We start from the raw sequence: 14,770 nt of genomic DNA, 5'->3' as shown, positions 1-14,770 counted from the left end.
AAATACGCGATATTAATGACCATTTTTCTAATTTAATTAATTTTTATTTTAATATTAATTTTCATTTTTCCTGGTTACATGAAAAGTTCAAAAATGTACCATTTTTCACAAAAAGCCTTTAATCACAAAATCTATTCTTAATGTGATCTCATTTTAAGAAAAACAAATGAAACTTTAAATAACAAAAGAAGTGTAATAAGTAGATTTTAAAATAAAACCATATTTTTTTTAACTATGGACCTTTTTTTTGTGTTCCGCTAAATATGCCGGTGTGTTTATTATGTAATATAAGTTATTTTATTTGATACACACTTATTATTAAATTTAAGTTTTATATTAACTAATTTTTATAAGCGCTTGGTTAAATAGATCATTAGAGAAGTTTTTTCCGTATCATTTGCACCCGATGACCGTTTGCTCATACGTCTATTCTAGTTAGCTCTGTGAAAGTAATAAATTTAATTGGCTTAGGAAATATACCATTAAGTAATTAACCTTATTCAAACATAGCGCAATGCGTATTCTTTTATGAATACACGTTGCTTTTTATGATTACATATTCCAGATAGGTTTATAGCATGCAAATTTAGTATTCAGTTTAAAGATATTTTATGAGTTAATGCGTCTAATACAAATAACTTTAACTGTGCGTTAGACTTACATTATATTTCATAGAATAAATATATTTTATAGATATATTTACCTCTCAATAATTTATTACCAATGTTACTATTGAAGAGTTTGTACGAAGTAACATTGATATAATAACTCATAGGCTAATTTAAAAGACTATTTCAACAGCATCGTGATACTATAGTTCGGTCGTTATGAGTCATATAAAATAACTAAAAAATTAATAAAATTTGATGCCACTTATCTGACATTTTAGTTTTTATTTTTACAAGGTTTATTCAAAAAAGACGTCGTGTTGTCTCACAGAACACCTGTTAAAACCTGTTTTGTTATAAAGTTTCCATTAATTTTTGACAGCTTTCATATCTTTCGTTGTTAAAGTTTCATAATTGTAGCTTTTCTGATTGATAGATTACTATTGTATTAAAAAAAAGAGAAAAAAAAACTACGCGATTGCAGGAAAAAATAGCAATTATCGTTATTACAGTCTTTAAAAGCTTTTTTATATTTAAATATTTTGTCGTCACGAATGCAAAAGTACGTAATTTTAATATATAACTTTTCATTAATGTCATGAGAATTTTAATTACACTTTTAATCCTAAAAAAATTATTATTGTCATAAATATTTCTTAATTAGAAGGATTCCTCGACATTAAGTGCTACAATTTCTAAATTATTCAGTAAATATAATTTGAGATGAAAATTAAGAGACTGCTCAGCCTTAAAGACAAATTCTATTGAAGCTAATTAGCTATACAGTTAGCTCTTAATTGGTGTCCCCTCCTTGTAAGACATCACAAAGTCGATATCGAACATTTATTTACGTATTTTCGTAATACAATTATAGATTGCCGTTGTTTTGTCTTTCTATATTCCTTAGGATCTTCGAACAGTTTTATTTAATCACAAAATTTAAAGTTGAATGTATATATTTGGTGTTCATTCATTCGTTTTTTTTTGGTATCGCAGGGGAACCCATTTACGAGTGATATCCAGGATGTCCGGGTAGTCATTCCTAGACCGTATGTCGGCTTTAGTACTTGGGGGTGCAATACCGACCAAAACCCCTGCGGGGAGCCTTTAGCCGCTTTAATTGAAGGGTCCCGGATTTGCAGGCAACAGGATCCCTTCAGCGACAGGCTGGTCTCGGTGAAAAGGCCAGACTGCTCCTCCATGGGGACTGTCCGGCTAAGTTCTGAACCATTCCGACGATGCCGTGTCAAGCAGGACCGGGTTTCCATCCTGGCCCGACACGGGCACAGGAGCGTTACTGGAGGCACATTAAGTAGCGACTCCTACGCACCCCCGTTCGTCGCCTGCGGACGGAGGCCTCGTCGGCGGCCTTTTCTCTCATCCGCTCGTCATTCTCCTTCTGGGTCATTACTGTTTCGCAGAAGGAGACCATCGTCTTCCAGGGCTCATCGTCACCGAGCATCGCGGTCATGACGCTCCGCAGTGTCAAGTCCCCTCCAAACTCTCGTCAGATTGCGACGCAGCGCCGCCCATCTCGGGCACACCTCGAGGGTGTACTGGGCCGAGTCCACCGCTGCGCCACAATCGTGACATCCAGTCGTCGGCTCCCTTTGGGCCGTCCGACACAAGTATTCACCAAAGCAGCCGTGCCCGGTGAGAACCTGCGTCAGACGGAAGGTGAGGGGCTTGCGCTTACGGCGTATCCACCCGGGCGCATACATCGGGTCCTACCCGAGACGTATGAGTAGGTCTCGGCAAGGACCTCCGCCATGAGCTTCCACGGGGAGTCGCCGGCTAGAGCATTAGCTGCAGCTCACAATGTCGTACGGTACCCCCGGATCACCTTTTACCACGATGATCCTCTGCGCAGACCGCTGCGCGGCCTTATTCCTCGCAGTGAGGCGATCCGCCCAAACCGGGGCACCGTACGTCGCCATACTCTGGCAGACTCTGGTGTCCGTTCATTTCTGAAATGATCAGTTTTTAACTTTATTTGCCTTTTCGTATGCTTAATTAGGGAGTCAACCGTTCCAGCAAAAATCAAAAAACATGCATGGGACAGCATGAGTCTAGTAGTAAGTACTAAGCAAGTCTTGCTTATTCAAATACAAGGTGCATATCTTCATAGTATGTCTTGTACACTTGTATGTATGTACAAGTATTCGGTTTTGTCCATTATATTCTGACTGAATTTCCTTATAATTGCGTGCGTTTGTTAATTTCTTTCGTCTTCTTACGTTGTATTACTTGTCGATGTAATTAAAGTCGTTTTTTTTTTTCGTTTGCGAGCAAACACAATTATTTCAATAAATTATTATCTACAAATCACTTTTTATCAGATACTTAATAATCTACTAAGTGTTCAATGTCAGAGTGGAAATATAGTTGAAAATCGTTATCCATATCGTTAGTAGAGCATCGCATCGCGTAGATATACCGTTGATTGTTGTGTTTAGCTACGCAGCTAATCAGCATTTAGGGCATTTAGTCAAATGGCGTTGTTTAATGTCGGGGTTAGTCATTTTATTGAACGCGTAATTGGTTTTAACTTTGACATATATATAGTAAAGATAAAATATGATGTTTAATAAAGTATGCTTATATCTTCTGTAAGCATTAAAATCCATTTGAAAATCAAATTTGTTTCACGTTTTAATACGATTTTATTGGCAAAGATGTTTATCTAAGCAGTTCCATAACTCACTTTTATGTGAGGATGAATAGGCAATTTGCGGAAAACAAATTGCCGCGATGAGAAGATAACATAGAGTATTCCCATTCCATGAGACTCCGCAAAGAATTTACAAGATGATAATTAAAATTAGTAATATATGAATTCATTCAAATCATAAACAAATTCGTTTATTTAGGGCTCGATGATCATGAAAATAACACATGTAAATAAAAATACTTAACAGAGACGTAATTTTAATTTTTACATTAATTTGAATACTTGCAAGCCTTTATAAGGCTTACAAGTATTGTTATCAACGTGACTATATTTTGTGTTTTATTGATATATCATATGAATTAATAGAATAATAAAAAATTTAAGATTATATTATGTGTGCTACAGAAAATCAAAATAAATAATACATTTATACATGGATCCCACTGCTGGGCATAGGCCTCTTCCCATGTAGGAGAAGGATCAGAGCTTAATCCATGATGCTGCTCCAATGCGAGTTGGCGGGTATATTCCTTACTATGAGTGACGATCGTTATCAGGTGTACATAATAACAAGCGGGACCGACGGCTTAACTTGCTCTTCGAGGCACGGTGGAAAGGCACAAGGAATGCATAAACACCTAAACCACGGTAAACATTCACCAATCATGTCGGGCCGGTCATGTGCGGGGATCGAACCCGCAACCGCCAGCGCAACAGCCACAAACCAGTGCTTGCGCACAACACTTGCGCCAATGAGTCGTAAAATAAACATGTAAATATAATTAATTACAATTATATATCATATTGTAAAACCAATGACGTTTTATTAATGGTCTTATATAATTTTTAGATATATTACAATAGATTGTGAGCATTTCATACACTTTGCATAACCTTTGATTACTAGCAATTACGTTTTATCAGAAATAGAATAAATAAAACTGAATGCCTTCTACGCCAGAGGATTTTGTTTCAAATCTATTTTTGCTGCCTCGAGTACAAATAATGGGAGTAGAAAAACAATCCTCTCATCCATTAGGCCTCGCGTTTATTGTCTTAACCGAATAAACCGTTATTTGGATTAATCTATACATTTAACAAAATTGTATTTAGTTAACCTTAAATGAAACTGATATAATAAAACGTAAGGGAATGCTTTGATCCTGTTATTGGTATAATTATATCGCAAACAATAGTTACTTATTAACCGTTTTGAAATCTGTTCGCATTGTCTCCTTAATCTGACCCAGAACCATTTGAAATTGCGTCGAAGTTCTGTAATTTGCTCGATATTTATCGCACAGTTCTATAAACACTGGGTGTAAATATTTGAGGATAGAGTGATCTAGCGTCGGGAATAAGTGATGTAAGGCATGTTCTCCAAATAGAGTCATAACAGCGAAAGTGTTGCCATTGATATCTTTGCGATCGAGAAGTGCTATTACCTGATGTTCACCCCAGTCTGGAGTTTCACTTCTGCAATGTAATATTGTTAGCATAAAAATTAACAGTTACAATAAATAATTATATTTACATACAGTATGTAATATGCCTTTAGCTGTTTCACTCACTTTGTATATCTTAAAGTTACGCCACGAGAATCGTTGCGTAATATTTTATCGTACATGATAAGCTACTAATGATTGTAGCAACTAATGATTTAGTAGTATTTTTAAACTTAGAGAGTTTCAGAAATAACTAATAACAAAAAAAAAATCTTACTGCACTAAATTTAGAATAGATAAGTTCTATGCTGTGTAAAATTACGAAAATGTAATCATTAAAACAAACCTTGGTTGATCGCCATCTTTTAAGACCTCGGGGTGATGATGTGCAGCGTTAACAGCGATGAGGAAAAAAATAAGACTTCCGGTGCAATTGATCCAGAGCCACGTGTAGAGTACAGGCAAGAAATCGCTACCACTTGTGAACCACATACACAACGGTAACAAAAAGCCAATGGCATCGTGCCAACTGTAATGTGCTTTGAAAAACCCTTTTCGTAGGAATATGCTTAGGAATCTGAAATATGAAAATAGTATATGGTTGTGTAATAGTATGTGTTGTGTGTATATATATATACATAATGTGTGTGTGTGTGTCACTGTTTTAAATGATAATACTTGTGTACCTTTTAGCAAAGCTGAATAAAAAGATGAAAGGAAATAAAAAGAACTCTGTAATAAATCCCAATCTGCCATGTAGTGGTTTATCTTTCCTGGGATTATAAAAAAGGAATGGTTCTAGCGAACTTATTTCTAGATCCATCAATGTGTTTGTATACAGATGATGGGAAAGTACATGAGATACTCGGAAGTCTCTGAAAAAAATAATAATTTTTCTTTAAGTCTGTCTGTATAAGATAAATTTTAACTACATTTAGGCCTCATTCCAGTTTCTCGTTATACTTATTATCAAGTTTATATATTTCATTTTATGATGTCTGTCTTTAATGACGTAGAATTTTACCTGTATGACCACATGCTCATATTAAAAAGATACATTCTCCAGTTTGTTCTGCGGTGTATATAATTGTGACATGTCACAGTTAGCATTGCGAGACTCAGAGACGCAATAACATACCAAAACGTCGCAACATAATAGTTTTCAATCCAACAGGCTAAAGAAGAGCTACATATTAGTGTCGCGAACAGTCCATCCGTTATTCTGTCGGCAATAGCGGATGCATCTTGAGGGATTTTCTTTAGCGCTTCATGAACTGCTCTTTTTAGATTTTTATAAAAACCGTCCTCGTGAAAAGTGAATGGAGAATTTCTTGGCGTTTTTGCGTCTCTTATATAAAATTTTCTTAACATTTTTTCTGTAGTTGGACTTAAGTGGTGCGATTCGAAAGCCTCAGTTATATCAGTACCCTAAAATGACCAAAGAAAATCAGCTACATTTAGAAATTTAACTATTAGCGAATTTGATACTGACGAAAAATCAGCTGTACTTAGCTGACTCAATTATCCGGTAATCCAAATGTAGTTTTTATAAAAAAGCAGATTCAGCTTGTAATATTTCCACTACTAAGCATGCGCCTCTTACCCCATGTAGGAGAAGGATCAGAACTAAATCTACCAAGACTGCTCCAATGCAGGTTGGTGGACATATTCCTTATACTATGAGTAACGATCGCTATCAGCTGTACATGATAACAACCGGGACCAACAGATTAATGTGCTCTCCAAGGCACGGTGGGTAGACCCACAAGGACTAACAATCAGTTTTATTTATTTATTAAACACAAATATCCCCTCTCATATTTGAATGTTGTTATTATGTTAATAACCATGCTATAAGCTAGCTTCACACTATAAATAAAGAAATTCTGTAGTATATTTAGAATCAGCATTGTACCCGTGCGAAGCCGGGGCGGGTCGCTAGTCCTTAGTAAATTTGTTGAGTAATGGAGGGAAAATTTTATATTTTAGTATGGACGAAATGTTGTTTTATCTGATAAAATATTTATAGGTATAAGCATGCGTGTGCATGCTTCAATAATGTGACAAGATTAAAGAAAAATCTCATTCAACCATAACTCAATCAATTACTAAAGGTTATAAATAATAATGATTATTATTTTTTAATTAGTTTATAATAATGTTATGTATAATGTTATGTTTTTCGCCGACGATATTGTCATCTTTGCGGAGACGCTGGATGAGTTAGGCCAAATGCTGGCCGGCCTAAACGAGTCCTCCCAACGTGTCGGTCTCTGTATGAACTTGGATAAGACGAAAGTTATGTTTAACAACCAAGTCATACCGATACCGGTATCGGTCGATGGTACCCTTCTCGAAGTTGTTCAGGATTATATTTACCTAGGCCATACTATCCAACTAGGCCGCAACAACTTCGAGAAGGAGGCCGATAGGAGGATTCGGTTGGGCTGGGCGGCGTTTGGCAGACTCCGTCGAGTCTTCACTTCGAAGATTCCGCAATGCTTGAAGACAAAAGTTTTCGAGCAATGCGTCCTGCCTGTGTTAACATACGGAGCCGAAACGTGGACACTGACCAAAGGACTGGTCCACAAGTTTAAAGTCGCTCAACGTGCAATGGAACGGGCTATGCTTGGGGTCTCTCTCAAAGACAGGATTAGAAATGAGACTATCCGCGGGAGAACGAAAGTAACCGACATAGCCCACAGAATTAGCAAGTTGAAGTGGCAGTGGGCTGGTCATCTGTGTCGCAGGACCGATGGCCGTTGGAGTAGACGGGTCCTAGAGTGGAGACCGCGTCTTGGCAAACGCAGTGTGGGACGTCCTCCGGCCCGTTGGACCGACGATCTACGTAAGATTGCCGGTGTAGGCTGGATGAGGATTGCGGAAGACCGGGATGTGTGGCGCGAACTTGGGGAGGCCTATGTCCAGCAGTGGACTGCGATAGGCTGAAGTGTGTATGTATTGTGTATGTATGTATGGGCATGTAAGTTTATCACGTAACTGCACGACCTACCCTGTCTCGAGATTATATTAAATTTATCCCTCCTTTAATTGGGTTGTCTGGAAGAAATGGCTAAATAGCCATAAGTCCGCCCATTGTACTTCACAGTCTGTAAATGTTTTAAATGTGTTTAATGTTTAAAATTTATTTGTGGTGAACAATAAAGTATAAATAATTAAACACAAATATCCCCTCTGAGCGGGAAACAAACCCGCGGCTGTCGGAGCTTAGGCGCTACCGACACGCTATTCGCGCCAGAGCCTTCGTCAAATCAGCAAATATATTTAATTACCTTAGTCAATTTTAGCCATTCTTCTCCACCGGGATGATTCTTCATAAAACTCGTGAAGTCGTATAATTTATCATGCACTCGCCACAGGCCCTCTGCTCCATCGTCCATTGATTTACCAGTAAGCCATTGTATGGGATCCCTAAGACCTTCATCTCTTAAAGAAGGATACTTCAATTGAGGGAAGCTGACGTGTGTTTTCTTTTTGGAAGCTCGTTCATTAGCTTCTGCAGTCCACTCAGATTTTTTGGGAGTCATTTTAGCTTGATTTGAACTGTTAATAAGAACAATCAAAGGCGGTGAATTATAACGAAATGAGCAATAATGCATTAGAAATCGTGATTATCCATAAGACCTTAACACTTGGTTCAGGTCAATTGTTATCTTTAATTGTTTTATGATTACATTATGCATTTCTAATATAATTATCATGCATAAAATACAATTTAAAATTCTTAACATAATTATTTCTTATGTTACGTCACTTACTGTTATAGTATACCATAACAGTATTGTGGGATAAATTGGCGAATGGAAGTTTATTTTATTTAACCGCAAACGCAGGGAAGCAATACTGAAATATTGCTAATATATATATATATATATATATATATATATATATATATATATATATATATATTATTAATAAAAATTCGTATTTTTATTTTTATTATATATATATATATATATATATATATATATATATATATACATATAATAAAAATAAAAATACGAATTTTTATTAATATTCCGTAGTCACATGTGATATTATTATACAGTGATTTAATTTAAATAAATAATTTTGTTTTAATTTCTTATATTAACCTAAGTAGGTAATAATAAATAGATTAAAAAAAAAAACATTAAATTAATTAATCAAAACTTTAAGCTTTCTTATATACATTACTTCACTTTCTTATTTCCATGGGTATAAACAAACTTTATAATTTGTAAAAAGAGGTACTTTAAACTTTATAAAATCGTTCTCTCGCGAGCAATTCTATAGGTATGAATTACCAAAACTTTACGAAGCTTGGTCCATTTGAAAACCTTGCGTATAAAAGGGTTCTTACAAGAATTTACATACTTAATGATTTTAAAAACATACCGACCGTTTGGTGCAATTTTAGGAGCTTACTTCAAAGACTTCTTGTTAACTTCTTAACAGTTGATCATAATAATAGTCGATTTGGTGTGAATATTTCTATTTCTATACGATTATCTAAAGAAACTAAACCATTTTAATACAATTATTTATATCAAGGCGTTAGTTATACTAACAAGTAATTATATTTTTTTTTAAATATATAGACTAAAGCTTGACTGCGATCTCACCTGATGGTAAGTGAAGATGCAGGCTAAGATAGTGCGTGCTTGCTTAGAAGATACCTATTCACTCTTGATTTGAAGATACCCAAGTTATAATTATTTGGAAAAACGGAAGCTAGAAGGGCATCGCATAACTTGTATATTAACAGTCTTATGGTAAATATTTAAGATAATGTAACGAAAAGATACAGAGACATACAAATATTTGAATAATTAAAGAGAAATGCTTTCAACACCACGTTTTTGTTAAAATGAGTAATATTCAAACACCCGCTTGTTTTGCACAATTTATGTGCGGGAACATTGTTGAGAGTCAAAGGCATTCTTCAAAGCTTTGGGCGTTTGACGCATCAATATGGAAAACATTTTGTAACAATGAATAAACAATGAATATCGTTGTATTCACACTATTCTATCAGTTCTATAAGGATATTATTAGAATCTAGATTTCAATATGTTCATGGCAAATATCCAGTATCAAAAGAATCAGTAATTCTATTCGAATGACGCCAATTATTTTAAATAAGGAATCATTATAAATAAACAGAAATAATATTTTATGCTCGTACTTTGAGTTGTGTAGCGTAATGTTATTCAATACGTTTTTTTTTATTATGCATTCCAATGGTTTTATTTCAATTACTTGACGGATCGCGGGGTCTCGACCCTGTTTATGGTTATTGCTCTACTTTCAGAAGTCTCAGGGTAATGTTTTACGTATAAAACCTTCTTCATTAAACAGAAATACCATAACATAACCCTAAAACAATAAATATTTTTTAAATCACAATAGTCTATTGTTTCGAAACACAATTTTTTTTGTGACAACTACGTTGATTATAGTTATTGTTTTTATGAGTAGTAAAATCTGCCTCAGTTCAAAAAGAACTCCATATGAATTTCAGTAAATAATTTCTTTCCTAAATAATTATATATTAATACTTTACAAGAGTGATTACATCACATAGTCAGGTAGACGGAATTATATAATCTATAATCTATATGCAAAATTAAAGTAAAGTTATCGATAAAAAGTTTATAAAGTTTTTTACAGGAATTAAATAAATTACCTTGTCTTAATTGCTCAAATGGTTTCCGCATCTCTAATTAGCAAGGATAAAAAATTTAAGGAATCTCTAATTTTTTGGATCAAACTTTTTCTTTAAAAAATTAGGGCATAATTAAGGGGAAACATTATAATCACAATATTAATTGTTAATTCTTTCATTCCTCATTGCCTTTGTTTTCAACTGCCTTTAAGAGATTTGGAGCATTTCCTTAATTATCTTGCTTAATTTTTTTACTAAGCAATAAAAATTTTCAATATGATTTATTACAGCAGTAGACATTATACGTGTATTTTCAGACATGGGACATGTATGTACACACATCGTTGATATTAATTACTCTTTAGAATAAGTAGATACTCTTTTAGTAGTAGGTTTATAATGAGGAAAAAATGTAATGATAATTAGATTTTTTAATAAAAAAATCTTTATTCTAAGAAAATAATTAAATTACATGTCATTAAATATTGACCTGATTTTCGCAACTTTGATCATCTACGCGAAAGCGCAAAACACATAAAATACACATAAGTTAAAAAAAGTATTTTCCATAAACAAAATTATCTTGCACTTCTCACTCTATATCTTCTTTTTATAATCAGTTTTTCTGATTTTGAAAACATAAATTTAATTAGGAAATAAGAATTTTATGTATTTGGCACCCGCGACGACGCTGCGGTTGCCAGCCTTCAAGCCTAGCAGGTAAAGCAGTCCGCCAGCTGCTAGTTAGCCAACCAGTAGTAAGTTAAAACACACTCTTAAAAGATTGTGAACATTCCGTGTTTCAAGTTATTTGGACCATAGATTAAAAGTTATAATGTCTTAAATATTGATTCTAAAATTTTAGAAAATATCTCATTTGTGTTAACAAAAAAAACAACAAATTTATTACTAACTAGCTGTGCCCGCGACTTCGTCCGCAGGGCTTTTAAAAAAAATATTGTTCAGCTCGCAGAGCTACAACATGAAAATATTTCTAAAATAAAAGTAAGCCTAAGTTATTTCTTATTACTTCGGCTATCTGTCAGTGAAATTCCGTCAAAATTGGTCCAGTCATTTTGGCTTATGTACCGTGTACACATTCATATGCATTTAGTAAAAAGCGGTTATTTTAATATTGCAAACAGATACTCCAATTTTATTTATTTGTATAGATTATTGATTATTTAGACGATTTACGTAAGATTGCCGGTGTAGGCTGGATGAGGATTGCGGAAAACCGGGATGTCCGTCGATCTTGGGGAGGCCTATGTCCAGCAGTGGACTGCAATAGGCTGATCTGACTGACTGACTAACTGATACATTAATAAATGAATAGGAAAAAGGCTTAATTCAAATAATTTTACATACACTTTGATTTTCTTACCCTTTTCTAAGAAAATTATGCACAAATTAACATATAAAAAGTCTAAGACTCTGCTATATAACTAGAGCTCGTAGTAGGCGTGATAACTATAATTATAACCAGTTTTATCTAAGTTCATTCAACTCTTATGACGATATGCGCGGCTAAGAAATAGATAAACAGGCAGATAGACAAAAATTAAAAAATAAACAGCTTCAGCGATGATAGAAGAAGAAGAATGAACGGAATAAGTCCAGATATATACTAGTGCGTATGTACCTTTTTATAGCTTATTATAGAAATTATATATTTAGAAAGCTTTTCATATTTAGAATTTTGATTATTATTTCACGAATGCGAATTTTGAACAATTGTATAGTTCCGTGATGTAATTAAGTGCCTTAATTACAAACACGATTTTGATAATGATGTGACGGTTGAGCTAATTATTAAATGAATGATTACTGTTGATTGTCTCTGTAGATAATCACTCAAAAAATAAAGAAAAATAAATGTGCTATTTCACTTAATATTTCTAGTATAAAGCATTGTAAATTATTTAGTAAGTACTTCGAGTAGCTTATTATCTACTCAATATCTATCTTTATAGCAAAATTCATCAAAATTAGTTCTGCGACATAAAAATCAATTTGTTACTACCAAATGTGCATTAGAAATATATTATCAATTCTTATTGTATTTATGGTTCACTGTTTTTGCGATAATGGCTTACTCATAAAAGATAGATATATGCTGTTGCGGACTTTTTTATAGGACTAATTAAGATAAACATTTCTCTTGTACATTATATACGTGTACATCAACAGTTTTTTTTACTTATTATTATTATATCTATAGTTTGATAGATATATTTCTGAACACAGTTTTTGTAACGTACGCCAGAATAGCTCGCAGAAGGCAGATTTTTTTCCGACTTACTTGACAAGTATCGTTATATTTTGGACAATTCACACACTATCTTGAAAAGTTATAGCCTATGTGTTATTCTAATATATAAGCTAAATTACTGTAAACTTTCATTAAAATCCATTCGGTAGTTTTTGCGAGAAAGAGGAATAAACATCCATACATCCCTACATACAAACTTTTGCGTTTATAATATTAGTAGGATTAACTAAGTGTCAACTCCTGCCAAAGATATAGACTATTACGTTTTACTATCTATGATTTGTCAAATGCAAAATGAGTTAGCATTTTACCGTTGAACGTTAGCGTCTTCTTCTGTAAAGAAGAAAATTACATAAATTTTAAATTCAATATAACTCATTACAAAACCCAACGGTACTATTTTTAAAACTGCGACTATCTGTATGTCGATGTTTGTATCCACCAGGCCATCGTTGAAATAGAATTTTGTGTAGGTATTTTCGTGTATAATTAATTATAATACAATTGCTAGATGTCATATAAAAAAAATTAAATAGCTTGGACAATTTGTAACATTTATACGTAATCGCATTTTAATCGATAAATTGTATATACAAATAAATATAATTAACTAATATTAATATTGTATGCGTATGTAGGAGAAATAGCTCGACAGAAAACCAAATCAAGAGCCGCCGGCAACGAAGTAGATCGTCTGTAAAAGTGATTAAAGCGGTGTTTTCGATTGCATTTTACTTACTTGCGAGGTATGTGTAAAAATTAACACAATTTAAAAAGTAATGACTTATTAAATATAGTTTATTAATTATTTGTTTATTTCATTTTTGAATGATTCTGCTGCAGGTCATTGAACTTTTTGTTAGATTCGGATAAAAACTAAACTGTTAGTATTCATTATAATATTAGTATTTTTATTTAATTGTATTGATTTTATTTCACGTTTTTTATATATGTCATTTTTGTTTAATTTATTAAGTTTTGCATTATATGTATTGTTTATTGTTGGTATCTTTTAGGAGTAAATAAATCAATAATAACCATATAATCAATTGTTTAAATATAAATAGATTATATATATTTCTTTACATTTTATATTTCATTAAGTTACTGAAGTGAAAATCAATATAAAAGATACATCCAAAAATGTACAATACTTTACCATACAAATATACTTTAATGAACAATCATAAACAATACATGTAACATAGAAATATGCAAGAAAAAAAAAATGAACAAAAGGCGGTCTTATTGCTAAAGAACGATCTCTTGCAAACAACCTTTAGAAAAAGAACATGAAAAAGGATAAAGCAGCATAGAGGTGTACATTAAAATAATACACTTATAGAGAAATGCTTGCAGGCATAAAAGTACATATACATACAAAAACATACATATACAGATACAGATACATACAAATAAAAACCCTATTATAAATATATACGACAGAGTGCAAGAGAAATATGGCATAAAATCAGTAAAAATAGTATGCAATATCTTATATGAGACGCCGCGTTGGCGCAACGGTTACAGCCATGGATTATACCTGTTGCACTGGCGGTTGCGGGTTCGATCCCCGCACATGACAAACATTTGTATTGGCCATACAGGTGTTTGCCATGGTCTGGGTGTTTATGCAGTCCTTGTGGGTCTCCCCACCGTGCCTCGGAGAGCATGTTAAGCCGTCGGTCCTGGTTGTTATCCTGTACACCTGATAGCGATCGTTACTCATAGTAGGGAATATATCTGCCAACCCTCATTGGAGCAGCATGGTGGATTAAGCTATGATCCTTCTTCTACACGGAGAAAGAGGCCTATGCCCAGTAGTGGGATATTACAGGCTGAAGCGATCTTATATGTCTTATATCTTGTATCTTTACAGAAACCGTATTTAAAAACTAAGATATTAATAACATTTTTATCGGGGCCGTGAAAATATTTTGTAGAAAACGTTTGTGTTTAATGTTTATTTAACACAAGTTTATCAAAAGTAAAAAAAATAATATTATTAATGATAATGGGACAGTATTTAAACAAGATCAACTTCAGTAACATTATTTCAGTAATGTGTTTTGTTTAAGACGTGTACAGTTGTTAAATTAATAAAAA

General features: G+C 33.5%; 1 protein-coding gene across 1 annotated transcript; it reads right to left on the bottom strand.

The window, feature by feature from the left end:
• Positions 1 to 4,076: 4,076 nt before the first annotated feature.
• Positions 4,077 to 8,324, bottom strand: LOC123655022 (cytochrome b5-related protein-like). Its single transcript, XM_045590870.1, has 5 exons — positions 8,018 to 8,324; positions 5,749 to 6,152; positions 5,411 to 5,599; positions 5,071 to 5,301; positions 4,077 to 4,755 (listed from the first exon to the last, which is right to left on the bottom strand). The coding sequence occupies exons 1-5, from the start codon at positions 8,270 to 8,272 to the stop codon at positions 4,476 to 4,478; spliced, it is 1,359 nt and encodes a 452-aa protein (XP_045446826.1). The 5' UTR covers positions 8,273 to 8,324; the 3' UTR covers positions 4,077 to 4,475.
• Positions 8,325 to 14,770: the final 6,446 nt, after the last annotated feature.

Source organism: Melitaea cinxia, chromosome 7, assembly GCF_905220565.1.
Source record: "Melitaea cinxia chromosome 7, ilMelCinx1.1, whole genome shotgun sequence".
Lineage (NCBI taxonomy): Eukaryota > Metazoa > Arthropoda > Insecta > Lepidoptera > Nymphalidae > Melitaea > Melitaea cinxia.
The sequence above is the reverse complement of the archived record's forward strand: the minus strand, read 5'-3'. Positions and strand labels throughout refer to the sequence as shown.